This window comes from Microtus ochrogaster, unplaced genomic scaffold (assembly GCF_000317375.1).
Source record: "Microtus ochrogaster isolate Prairie Vole_2 unplaced genomic scaffold, MicOch1.0 UNK113, whole genome shotgun sequence".
NCBI classification, from domain to species: domain Eukaryota; kingdom Metazoa; phylum Chordata; class Mammalia; order Rodentia; family Cricetidae; genus Microtus; species Microtus ochrogaster.
The window spans coordinates 822,787-836,780 of record NW_004949211.1 but is presented as its reverse complement, the minus strand read 5'-3'; the positions used below and the strand labels follow the sequence as shown (position 1 = coordinate 836,780).

Sequence of the window (13,994 nt, the reverse complement as noted above, 5' to 3'; positions counted from 1 at the left end):
GGGGAGGAGGCGGAATTCCTCAATAAATAAATAAATTAAGAAAAAAAAAAGAGTTGCTATGGTCATGGTGTCTCTCTACAGCAATAGAAACCCTAACTAAAACAAACCCTTAAAGAAGGGAGGGGATGAGAAGGGCATTAGACCCTTACCTAAGGTCCAGCCATTCCCTCCCTCCTGTACCCATTAGCTGTATGTAATTCTACACCAGAGGATATGGTCTGAGGAGGGGCTAGACCAGTGGTTCTCAACCTTCCTAATGCTGTGACCCTTTAATACAGTTCCTCATGTTATGGTGACCCCCAACCATAAAATTATTTTGTTGTTACATTATAATTGTAACTTTGCTACTGTTAGGAACTGTAATGTAAATATCTGATATACAGGACATCTGATAGTGATCTATAAAAGGGTCATTTGACCCCCAAAGGGGTTGTGACCCTCAGGTTGAGAACCAGTATACCAGAATATATAGGAGGTGGAAAGTTAACTGAAAGAGAGGCCCACTCAAGCAGCTTTTGGGAGGTCATCGTTCCTACTGGATGGTGCAGTTCTCTGGGGGCAATCTACACCTCTCTTCTATAAATAACCCCTCACTCATGCTCCTATAAACCCGATAAACTATTTGTTCACTAATCCAGATCTGGGTGAGATTGTTCCTTTGGTCTGTTGGTTGCCCTATCTAGAGTGCAAGGATGAGTATTCCTATCTCCCTAGGAAGAGTGAAGGCAACAGTGTATGATGGAGCTAGTCCATCACTGATCACTGATCTACACACTGTCTTCATCTGGGCCCTTGTCTGGACTGCCAAGGTCATAAAACCCTGAACACACTTGGTGTACTGCTGCGGCAGTTGTTTTTGTAAATATAAATCATCTCATGTTTACATTGAGGATTCTGAACACGACTTACAGTTACTGTTACAGGAAGAGCCGTCAATCAAGGAAGTAAGTGTTCCAGAGAGAACGGACTGGTGGCAGGCTACACACCTGCTTGATAAATTCACCTTCTAGTCAGTAACATAAAAGCTAGAATTTTAACCACCAGGTTTTCAAACTGGACCATGTATATTGCTACAACATGAGTGGGATTTCTAAGCATGTCTTGGATGCTCAGTGGGCAGCCACGGATGCATACTCTTAAGTTTTCTCTGGCCTCTTAGAAGGTTCTAGTTCATCTACTACTCAGGCCATCATTGTGTTACCTGCTGACTCACCCCTACCCAAGATCATCACTGTGTTACCTGCTGACTCACCCCTACCCAAGATCATCACTGTGTTACCTGCTGACTCACCCCTACCCAAGACCATCACTGTGTTACCTGCTGACTCACCCCTACCCAAGACCATCACTGTGTTACCTGCTGACTCACCCCTACCCAAGACCATCACTGTGTTACCTGCTGACTCACCCCTACCCTAGTCTTTGTTACTGCCAGGTATTATCTGTTAAGTATGTCTCCCTCAAGCTAAATAATGGCAGCATGACTTGGGGGTGAGGTAGGGAATGGGAAAAGGCCATATTACAGGTCCTAGTGACCTTGTCTCTGTGGTAGAGGGGGCTATGGAGAAAGAGGGCCCTTTGTGTTTAGTGTCTACAGCCGAGACCCCAAGAATGTAGCTGGATGACTCCTAACTCCCAGGTCTTAAAGACACAGGTATCTTTTCCGGTAGCTCGCCTGACATGTGAGAATTGGAGTCTCCCTACCCAGGAACACGATGTCCTGATTTACAAGGAAATGCGGGTAGTTACGAGAGCCTGAGTGTAGGCGTTCAACTGAGGACACAAACTGAAGCTAGTTGGTCCCCAGCCTCTCATTTGGGAACGGCACCAGGCCATCTCCTGTAGACAGGGGCCTTCTTCCCTGGGGTTGGTATCCAGTATCCAGCTCTTCATCTAGCCTTCTCACTTGCTTTTCATGGCCTCTGATGGTAATGAAACCAAAGGAGCAGACCAGGACCATGGTCAGACCCAGTCAGCATCCACAGGATCCCCCCCCCCCGTGTACCCAAATCCATAGATGCTCACGTTCCAAATAAAGAACAGCCCGACACTTGCTTATAATGCATGTCATTCTTCTGTATCCTTTATCTCAGTGGTATGATACTGAATACAAAATCTGCACATCACTTTATACAGGTGGCATGAAAAAAAAAACCCACAAGTTTGGCTTTGAGGAACTTTGTGGAGTTTCTTGTTGAATATTTTCTATCCATGAGTAGTTGAATTAAAGGATAGTTGAATTTACAAATGGCAGGGCTAACTGTCCTTGATATCTAGTTCTGCTGAAAATGTGAATTTTAACCTGAAGGCTAATCTGGGATATAGTTTATTAATTTGGTTTCCTTGGGAAGCCAGGAGAAAAGTGAATTCATTTCAGATTTCTTTTATTAAGTTGGGTAAGCATGAAGGTTCAGAACTTTCTTATCCATGCCTGAGTCTAACATCTGGACTGGGCAGAATGAGCAAGGCCCGAGTCCAACTGGACGGTCAAGGTGGTTGTAGAAGCTTTCCCACAATACATTACATTCTGTACCACACAGATTCCGACTGCCCCACTGGCTTGCCTGGACTGATGTAACTGTCTGTCTGTCTGTCTGCCACATCTATCCACTCCACCTTAAAGCGTCCATTCAAGAGGCTGAGCTCATTGCCAAATACAGAAGCTATCTAATTCTTGGGAAGGCTATTTAAATGGGAGTTTTAGAATTCCACGTATCGTTTAAATGCTGTAATTTACCAGAGAAAATTTCCTCAACAAGATAAACACCTCATTTCCTAGCAGTGATTCATGTGATTATATTTGGGGTTGGTACGCAGCTGGCCTGCCTCGAGGTGGCATTTCTCAGCAGTCAGGCAGTATCAAGCTGTTGCCCACACTTCCAAAGATGCCTCCTGACCTCGCCACAGCCTTTCTTTCCTCAGTGACCTCTGAGACCCATCAAATAATGATCATTTCCCACCCGCTTCTCCTAACCATCCTAGGGACCACTTAGGATTTTGTTTTCACCCTCTTGTTTTGAGCAGCAACATTAGCATGCGTGTGTAACTCCGCAGCACAGCCAGTAACTAACTGAAAAACCCACTAGAAACCACTTGTGTAATGTGAGACAGACATGAGGGGCAGCTCACACGTTGAGGGGCAGCTGGGCTTTGGGAGACATGCTCTGTTCTCCAATCACCGCGGCAGCTCGTGGGATGGCTGTGGGGACAGGTCCAGCTGAAGAGGAGTCCTGCAAAGAGACAAGAGGACACAGGAGTGAGCAGAAGGAGGGTTCCGTCTAAGCAGGTCAGTGGACACCAGCAGCCATGCGTGTTCCCATGGTGTCAAAGCGCCTACCTTCCCCCTTGTCATGCTTCCCTTCCCTGGCTGTTAATCAGATTGTTAGGGCCCACTGGAAGGAGATTGTGGCCCAAGACACCTGTCTCAGGGCATCTTTCAAGAGCCCCTTCTGGGTATGGGGGCTCTTGAACATGGAGGAAGACAGTGTTGGACAGAGCGGTCTGGATTTGTCTTTAAAACCTGAATTAATCATTACTGTGTGTTGTGTGGAAAGTGAAAATCCAGACAAAGCATTCCGGAAGCAAATTTAGGTGGCCATGAACTGGGAACATAGATTTAGGTCTCCCTGAGTACCGTGTTCCATGTGGAAGCAGTTTCATGAAGTTCTGATAGTAATAGAACAAAGGAAAAGTCATAAATCCAGACACTTTGCAGATTCTTTGGTGGAGACATTGAGTAGGGTGTTACTGCACAGCGGAAAAGCTCAGCTGTTGGCCCTGAGTGCCCTGGTAACACACTGGATCCTTTGCTGGAGAACAGAGGTTTGCTGAGTTGATGCATTCCAAAGGTTTTTATCTGTTTACCATGATGTTAGGTCTGACACTGAGGTGGGCAAGGGAAGGCTCTTTAGCTAAGCTAAAAAGAACCCAGAAGAAACTGTGTAATCAGGCTCTGGACCTGCAACACTCCAAACTGGCCACCGATCCTGAAGTTTTAATTGGTCAGCTTTGGCAGACACAACTTCTTTTCAGGAACTCTTCTTTCCAACTGCAAAATTTGCTCAAAAGTGCATCGTGCAGTTTCTCAGAAAATTAGAAATCAGTCTACCTCAAGACCCAGCATATACCCAAAGGATGCTCACTCACACCTCAAGGACTCAACTATGTTCATAGCAGCGTTATTCATAAAAGCCAGAACCTGCAAACAACCTAGATGCCCCTCACCCGAAGAGTGGATAAAGAAAATGTGGTACATTTACACAATGGAGTATTTATTACTCAGTGGTAAAAAACAATGACACCTTGAAATTTGCAGACAAATGGATGGAACTAGAAAAAGCCATCCCAAGTGAGGTAACCCAGACCCAGAAAGACAAATACAATATGTACTCATTCATAAGATAGACATAAAGCAAAGGAGAATCAGCCTACAGGCCACAACCCCAGAGAACCTAGGTAACAACGAATACCCTGAGAGAGACATACATGGATCTAATCTACATGGAAAGTAGAAAAAGACAAGATCTCCTGAGTAAATTGGGAGCGTGGAGGGCAGTGGGGAGGGCGGAAGAGGAGAGGGGAGGGTAAAAGAGGATTGGGGGAAAATGTATAGCACATTCCTATCCAAACAATTAAAATGAGAAGGATTTAATAAAAATGAAAGAAAAGAAAAGAAAGAAAGAGAAGTGTCATTCTGAGGAGTTGAACATTAACTTGTAGTGACAGTCAAGAGACAGAAGGAGGACCACGAACAACAAAGCATGGCATGTCCCTCTCCAGAGCTCTCAAGACTCCACGGGCCCCTTTATGCAGGGTGTGGGTTCCATCTCAAGGCTGTGCCTTCCAAGTGCCCTTGCATGCTGAGTTCTCCCCGTTAAGGTTCTGGGAGGGAGGCAAGGAAATTTCAACCCTTAGAGGTCGCTGTTGTCTGCAAATCCCCTAAACACCACTTTGGTCCTTCTGTTCAGACATATATGAAGGCATAATGGGTTGAACTGTCTCCAATGGTCTTGAAGCCATTCAAGCCATAATTAAATAGAAAGGCATAATGTGTTTGGCCAGGAGACAGCGAAGGCAGAATTCCATCTCCTGAGCAAAGGGGAAGGCTTAGCTGAGTACAGGCAATGCTGGTGCTTGTTATGCACGGGGTGATATGAAGGCTTGCAGACATCCACAGATCCTCCGGGGAACCCAAATATCCAGTGTCCCATAGAACATGTATCAGGAGGCTTAGGAGGATGGGCTGAGAATTCCCAAGAACTCTGGGGCTGACAGAATCTCAGGCCTATTTAGAGGTCTTAGAGGAGGAGGGCATTGCCATCTCAGCTCCAGGGAGTAATTGCTGGTGGTTTTCCTGGAAAGCTGGCCAGCAAATGCTACAAAACAAACACGTGAGATCTCTCAGGTCTGCATTGCTTAGAACTGCAATACAGGTTGTACTCACGGAGGTATCTGCTGTGGCTTGAATGAGAAATATCCCCCACAGACTCACGTGTTTGAATACCGGGTCCCCTGCTGGCGGCACAGTTTTGCAAGGTTGTGGAACCTTTAGAGGGTAGATCCTTGCTAGAGGAAATGGGTCACGGGCAGAGGGCCTTGAGGCCTCATCGTCTGGCACCACTTCCTATTCACGCTGCTTCTTGACTGCAGATCGTAGTGTGGCCGACTTCCTGCTGCTCCTGCTCGCTTGCCTTTCCTGCTGCTATCATTGCTAACCCCCCATGAAGAAGTTGTGTCCTCGGGGGACTCTAAACCAGAACAATCCCTTTTTTGTTGCTTTTGTCAGATTTGATCCCAGCAACCGGAAAAGAAACTAAGACAGTCCTTCCCCAGTTTGGAAGACGTACAGCTCATGCTCGGCCGAGTGTGGCTCATGCTCGGCGGTGGCGGAGTGTGGCTCACAGCGTGGCACTGCCATGCAATGGCATCCAGAGTGGGAGGACCAGAGTTCCCGCCAGGTGGCAGCAACACCAGAGTGAGCACTGTCCCCGGGGACAAAAACTAACCTGGCAAAGGAAGGTTGCTAAGCTTTGTGGTTTTCGGATGGGTCCTGCCCATCCACTTCGGGGTCACATCTTCATCTCTGTCACCACGGAAATCACAAGAGGAGCAAAGCTCCTGGGGCAGGAAGATGGGGGCTGTGGCTTTCTGGAGACTTCACGAACATGTCCGTTTAGAGCGTATCAGCTGAGAGAGATGAATGAGCCGGGTGCGGATCCCCGGGGGGCAGCTGGCCTCTTCTGACGCTGGCAAAAAGCATATGGCAGGCACCGAAGCCTTGCAGAGCTGATAAGAAACTCGCAGGCCTGAGTAGTGCACAGGGTTCCAGGCATCCGGCCCAGCCTCTAGTAACAGGTGCTCTCCAAATGCACCTCCACATCCCTAACAAACCATTCTTCTCCCGAGATCGTTTCAATGCGTCTGTAACAGAGCGGTACTGGGAAGGATGAGATAAACCTGAGTGTGACCCGAGTGCGACTTTAGGGCAAGAGATGGTCTAGTTCTCTAGCTCCCAGGGCTTCCACCTGACTGTGAGCAGCCTCTCTGCCTTTCTTCATATACAAATGTTGAATGTATATATTGGAATGTTCATGGAAACCAAGGGCTTGTGCAGGCTAAGCAACCATTCTAACGCCGAGTACATGCCCAGCTGTCTTCTTACTTATTTGAGAGAGTGTCTAAGTGACCCAGGATGGCCTTGAGCTCACCCTATATCCCAAGCAGGCCTTGAACTTGAGATCCTCCTGCCTCAGCCTCCTGAGTAGCCGGGATTACAGGAATGTGCCACTAGGTCTTGCTTCTGATTAGATTTTTTAATCAACTAATTTTTAAATAATTAAATAATTAAAAATAAGAAAGGCAGAGGGTCCCTGGTTGCCTTGAATGAAAATCAGGAAAATCGGGATGGCGTATCCACAAATAATAGAGAACACATGACATTTGCCTTTCTGAGCCTGGGTTAACTCGTTCAGTATATTTTTCAGTTCCATCCATTAACCTGCAAGTTCATCTTTCTTCACAGCTGGATAGGATTCCATTGCGTATGGATTACATTTTTATCAGGGGAAAGATATTTACATTGTGTCTATTTCCTGGCTGTTGTGCACAGAGTGGCAAAGGCCATGGCTGAGCAGGGTTTCTGTGCGTCGTCAAGTTCTTTGGATCCCTGTGGAGGAGTGGCAGAGGTGGGTCATACCGCAGGTCTAGCTTTAGTTTTCTGAGAACTTCTCCACTGACTTCCAGAGTGGCTATAGCAATCGGCCGTCTAAGGACAGTGACTGAGAGTCCCCATTTCCCATATCGTCATCAGAGTTTGTTAGCTGCTTTCTTAATCTGAGCCAGTTTGACCGGGGTAAGATGAAATTTCAAAGTAGTTTTAACTTGCCCTTCCTGAGCGCTAAGAAGATTGAGTACTTAAAAAAAAATTCTCAGTCAATTTTATTTTTCCCTTTGAGACTTTCTGTTGATAGTCACAGCCCATGGTTTTCACTGGGTTATTTTTTCTGATTCAGCAAAGATTCACTCCCACTTTGTGGCCTTCCTCTATAATCCTATTTCCTTTGCTGTACAGAAACTTTTTGACTTACAGAGTTCCCATTTGTCAAGTGTGGGCCTTAATCCAGAGTGAGCAGAATCCTGCTCAGAGAGCCCTTTGCCGTACCTGTGTCTTGTAGGGTACAGCATTTTTTTTTCTTCTGGCAGTTTCCATGTTCCAGGTTTCACACTGAGGCCTTCAATCCCTTTGGAGTTGATTTTTATGCAGGGTGACAGATACAGGTTTTCTATTTTTGTGAAGAATGTCAGAGATTTTTTTTTTTTAAATTGGGAATCACACTGAATCTGTAAATCACTTCTGATAGTATTGTCCTCTTCACAGGGCCAGTTCTGCTCACTCACAGCATGGGAATCATAGCTCCACATCTTCCGGGTTGCATATACAGCCTGAGGGATCCACAGAAGCCAGTAGAGCAGAAAGGGATCTGGGTGATGTGGCGCCATAGGACCCAGGTGCTGTGACACGGGGAGGGGGATTGCAGGGGACCTGCAGGGGGCCTACCTGGGGATCAGGGAGGGGGTAATGCAGAGGGAGCAGAAGGAAGGAGAAGTAATTATCACTAATGGGAAGACACAGGGAAACACTGTTTTACAGCTTCCTTAAATGGAGTTCTGTCATATGGGGTGGTAATGTTCCCCCTAAGAGCCAAAGGCTATCTAACAAAACCTCCATTCAATCCGTTGGTCAATTGAATCCAAGAGACTCCCAAAGTAATAAAGGCCATTGCTGCTGCCCTTGGTGGCCTCCTAGATCTTGAAGGTAAGATCCTATTGCTTCAGACACCACACACTTTGGATATAGTATTCAGAGCCTCCTCCTGGAGGGCTAGCTTTCCTGTTTTTGGAAGGTGCTATGCAAGCTGCCTGGGGGAAAAAAAAACCATCAATAGTCCACCCCAGCTCTAAAACCTATGAACCACAACAATGACCAGCACGGCAAGATATCCCCAATGGTGCAATCACGGCACTTTTATCTTGGGAGCTAACCAAATAGCTGTCTAATTGGACTTAAGGGCGGCACAGTAGGAGGAAATCCATGCCTGGTACTGTAAGCCTAGCCACCTACCCATTGCGGGTGATGTCACTGGCCCTAGAGGAGATAGTTTCTTACTGTCTTCTATATACTTATTCCTATGCCAACAGGCAAGTGTAGCACTCACCCTCCCAGCAGATAGATTTTTTTCAGATATCCACAACTGATCAAAATATAGGGAATAAGTGTTTGTGGGGTTCCTAGCCCCAATTGATATAGATACAATGTAATCCCTTTGCATTAAGGCTCAGGGAAAACTGGAGAAGGGGGAGCAGAAAGATTTTAAGAGCCCAGGGATCAGGCTGGCTGCTATCAAAGTGTCTTCTAGACATGATAGGAATGCTGTCCCCATAAAATCTCAACAACACAGCTGCCTAAACAAGAACTTGCTGACAATAGTTAACATGTCATCACAGATAGGGTAAGTTTCACAAGGTTCCACCCCTAGGTAAAGAGTTATGGGCCATTAATAGCTGCAGGGGGCAGGAGAATTGATTTTCTCCTGGGATGAGCCCACTGATAGGTTATGCAGTCCCAAGTGGTCATCCCTAAACATATGCACACGAGCAATACTAAATGAACTCAGTAAGGTTGTATACACAAATATACCTACACATATATATCTGTATACATACGTAAATAATAATAGTAATTATAGAAGAAGTGGGCATGATTTTGAAAGGGAGTTGGGGGAACAGAAAAGGAGTTGGAGAGGAAGAGGAGGGGAATAGAATGATTTAAATACAGTACTTGAGTATGAAACTCTCCCAAGTTTTTAGTTACAAACAAAAACTATGACTCTGAATTGTGGTTATAGGGTAAACGGGCCAGCCAAATAAACACACCTTGACCCTGAAACCACAGCCAAAGAAATAATACCCTGACCCCGAGACCAAAGCAAATTCACTGGTCCTGAAATCAGAGCCAAAAGGTTAAATAAACAGGGCCAGTGAAAACACAACCTGGCCCTGAAACCAGAGTCAAAGAAACACACCCTGGTCCTGTCCTGAGCCTAAGAAACATACCCTGGTCCTGTCCTGAGCCTAGGAAACACACCCTGGTCCTGTCCTGAGCCTAAGAAACACACCCTGGTCCTGACCAAACCAGCACAAAACCCAATCAACTCCTGAGCATGAAATCCAGCCAATCTCTGAGCTTGTCTAAGCTCAGGGATTGAGATCTGACCAATTCCCACCCTGAAAATCTTCACTCTAGAAAAATTCTGCCCCTAAGAAACTGGGGCAGCCCTGTACCTGTTCAGTTGGGAGCTGCCTTTTTTCATCCTGGCAGAAGCAGCCACCCTCCTGGATTCCTTCTTCCCAATAAATGAGGCTTGGGTGAAGATCTTCTTTCTCCAGAGTGGAGCAGAGCAGAGAAGTAACAACTTTTGCCACAGCCAAGCAGAATGGCCATATCTCTGCCGTGAAACTAGCAGAGAAGAGCTGTAATGGCTCTTTTGCCGGAGCGGAGCAGAACCGCTACATTTCTGCCCGGTAACTCCCTGAGCAGAGCTGAGCAGAAAAGTAATGATTTTGTAGGAGCAGAGCAGATCTACTATCCCTCTGTGGGAAAACTCTCTTAGCAGAGCAGAGCTGTAATGGCTCTTTTGCTGGAGCAGAGCTGTAGCATTTACAGGGATAGCCTGCCTTCCAAAGGTCAGGATACCTTTCTCTCCAGAGCTGTAACACTTACAGTGGTACTTTGAATGTAACTGTAACTTAATGTTTCCATAAGCTCATAGGGAATGACATTATCAGGAGGTATGACTTTGTTGGAGTAGGTGTGGCCTTGTTGGAGGAAGTGTGTCACTGGGGGGTTGGGCTTTGAGGTCTCTTTTGCTCAAGTTTCCTTCAGTGTGACTGTCAGCCCACTTCCTGTTACATTCTGATGAAAATGTAGCCAGCACCATATCTGTCCGCATGCTGCCATGCTCCCCACGTGATGATAATAGACTGAACCTCTGAAACTATATGCCAACCACCCCAACCAACTCTTCCTTATAAGAGTTACTGTGGTCATGGTGTCTCTTCACAGCAAAAGAAACCTAACTAAGACAATGGGTCTAACAGAATGGTCTATAATGACTTCAAGTTTGCCTGGTAGAAATCTCTGTTCCAGCTTCAAAGCCATACCCAGGTTGGCTCATCAGGCATCTGTGTCTACTGACCCCCTCCCAAGAAAAGTCTCGTGTTATAACAAAGAAAACTAGTGTGGGGGCAGAGAGATGGCTCAGTGAGTAAAAGCACTTACTGCACAAGCCGGATGCCCTGAGTATGGATCCCTGGTACCCATATAACAAAGTCAGAGATGGTAATATACATCTGTAATCCCAGCACTCCTATGGGGACATGAAGAACTGGGTAGGAGAATTGCCCAGTGCTCATGGCCCACCTAGAGTACACAGTACAGCTGCAGAAGTCACAGGATCCACTGCCTCCAAAACACAAGGCAGAAGGCAAGAACTACTCTTGAAAAGTTGCCCCTGACCTCCACAAGTGTTCTCTCTCTCTCTCTCTCTCTCTCTCTCTCTCTCTCTCTCTCTCTCTCTCTCTCACTCCAGAAAGCTAGCTGACCACATGGGTACATCCGTAGCTTGCGTCATGGAGCCACTGCCCACACAGGACAGAGAACCAGCGATAGCTTTAGGGCTACTGTTATAAAACACGACTCATGAGCATTTAGCACCAGCCTGGTAGCTGCAGGTTCATCTAAAAGTGTCATGTCCAGTGAGAATGTTCTCACTGCATGAGATTTATCACGATGTCAGTATAAAAGCGGACCAGAGGGCTCGCCCATGCTGGCGTGGTTCTGCCAGCGTTACAGGACTCCTTGCCTACCCAAGCAATGCCAGAAACCAGACATAGCCCTGGATCTCATACTTTTCTCTTTCTGGCTGAGTGAATGCACATCCCAGTAACTAAGATCTGGGCCACTGCTGGTGACAGTGGCCTGTACTGTGAAATTCCAGCTTCCTTTGGGATCAAGTCAGTGTCAGCTTCTGGCTGCAATACTGCCATAGCTCAGTCCTAAACTATCCAACTGTTACAAACACTAGAGATTCCTCGGTGCAATTTAATAGTCTCTTAAGCAAGCACAGCAAGTAAGCCATGTTGTTTTACCACTGGGAATAATAAGAGAAAAATCGGTATGAGGTTGGCAGCAATGCTGGGGTTCCAAGCTGTTTTGAGACTCTGCCACAGATGAAGAACCCCAAGAAGAAATACCTTATCATTTTTTTTTAGTATGCATCATGAAAACATTGTTCTCACCCCAAGGGGCGATGAGATGAACATGTTTTATTCAATACTTGCCATCACTGTGGTACACTTGGTGAATTGGCTTCCAAGAGAAAAGCTTAGAATAAAGCATCTGTGGCCTGGTTCTTCTGCTTATAACCAGAATGGATAGACTAGGACAGGACAGGACAGGACAGGACAGGACAGGACAGGACAGGACAGGACAGGACAGGACAGAAGAGAAATATAGCTAGATGCCCAGAGGTAGGAAAGAGGCCAGAAGTCTAACTAGATTGGAGGGCTCTCCAAGGAAGCATGGATATTTTTTTTTACCCCAGAGCCCTTTACTTTTATATTGCTGCAATAAAACACCATGACCAGGCCAACTTATAGAAGAACTGGCATATCTGGGGCTTATGGTTCCAAAGGGATATGAGTTCATCACAACAATGACATAGAACCATGGCAGCCAGCTGGGATGGCAGCTGAAGCAGAAGCTGAGGGCCCACATCCTGAACCACAAACAGGAGGCAGAAAGAGCAAATGAGAAATGGTGCAAATCTTTATGCTCTCAAAACGTATGCCCAGTGGAGTACTTCCACCAGCAAGGTCACATGGCCTAACTCTTTCCAAAACAGTGCCAAACTGGGGACTAAATATCCAAAGGTCTAAGACCATGGAGGTACACCTACCATCCAAACCACCACACCCTATACCTTCCACCCACGCTCACCACTACTAATGCCCACTGCCATGCCCTTCTTACAAGCTTGCCAGATTTGTTTGGAGACCGCTGCAGCAGAGATGTAAAGCTGCTGACTTGATGATGTCAACCAGGCCCACAGTGTGACCATGAATCAGATGGTACCCCAGTATCTCTGCCCCATGTTTATCCATTGAGTTCACCCTGGCTGCATTAGCTATACTATACCAGGACCATCAGTTGACATGGAGACATTATGCCCACGCGGCCTACAGTAATTACTGCCTGACCTTTTGCCTGCTCTAGGAGTCTGTCGTGAGAGGATGAGCTGGGAGTGTCTACCCGCAGCTGATGGGGAAAGGCAGATCAGTGAGCCACAGTGGTGTGCAGAAGCTTACAGGGCATGCCTTCAATACCACTGAAGATCAGCTGAGGCTGAGGGTGGCCTGTGGGGAAGTAGTGCCCACGGCATACTATGGGTGGAAAGAGGTCTGTGAGGAAGCCATGAAATCTATTTCCCACCTACCGGTGGCTTTAGAGGTTTTCACTCTGAACGGACTGACATAGATCTGGGCTCTTTTTTTTTTTTTTTTTTTTTTTTTTAAAATTACAAAGAGGCATAGATGATCTTCATCCACAGCCTTCTTCCGTTAGCTTTTTATCCTTTTGGACCAAAGCCACTTTGCCAGGTGGCCTTAGACAGATGGATTTGTGAAACCGTAGAACCAAAGGCATTTCTATTAGGCATTTTCTAGAACACACCATCTCCATGTGCATGTACTGGCTTGCCTGTTCTGTTTCCAAATCAGCAACGCTTCCAGATCCTTCCTCAGAGTCTAGGCACATGAGTCTACCTGATCCTGCTTCCAGGCACCCCTCTCCCAGGCCTAGCTCAAGTCCCACATCCAGTGCCCATATCCCTCTACTTCCAGAATTACAGAAGGAAGTTCTTCTTGGACCAGATCATTGCTGTGGGATTGTTTGTCCTCATTGTTGAAGTTCAACTGGTAGGTTTAAAAAAAACAATTCCTTATAAGGCATGCAATTAAATTCATAACTTTCTAAAAATTCTAAAAATAAGCCGTGTTCTCAGCCTTTCAGGCAGTTGGAGCTTTGCAGGTGGGTGGAGAGCCAGGGGCAGCAGGACTGATAAGCATTTGACAGTGTGAGGCACCCTCAGCAGCAGGCCCAGGGCAGCCATGACTGTCAATGTCGTCAGCTCTTACCCAGTACCTCCTCCAGCTTGTGCCCATCAACCTAGCCGCAGAGATAAGACTCAGACTCCAGGCAGAGTTCAGTTTCCTTCTGAGGCACAGGATGCTTGAGCAATGTTCTTTTGATTCTCCCTGGAGATCTCCAAACACCTTCCCAGTTACGCCAATATTAAGGGACATTTCTTCCATCTCCAGGGGTTGCTTATCTGTTGGCAGCTGGGCTCCCTAGTGTGGGGGTGGGGATGGGGGGATGG

At 46.6% G+C, this 13,994-nt stretch overlaps 1 protein-coding gene across 1 annotated transcript in view; it reads right to left on the bottom strand.

The window, feature by feature from the left end:
- The window catches only part of Sh3rf3 (SH3 domain containing ring finger 3), a 263,936-nt gene that overhangs the window by 53,152 nt on the left and 196,790 nt on the right, over positions 1–13,994 (bottom strand). The window contains exon 5 of the mRNA XM_013355309.2: positions 3,130–3,230. Coding sequence (XP_013210763.2) covers positions 3,130–3,230 — 101 coding nt within the window. The remainder of the gene's footprint in view (positions 1–3,129; positions 3,231–13,994) is intronic.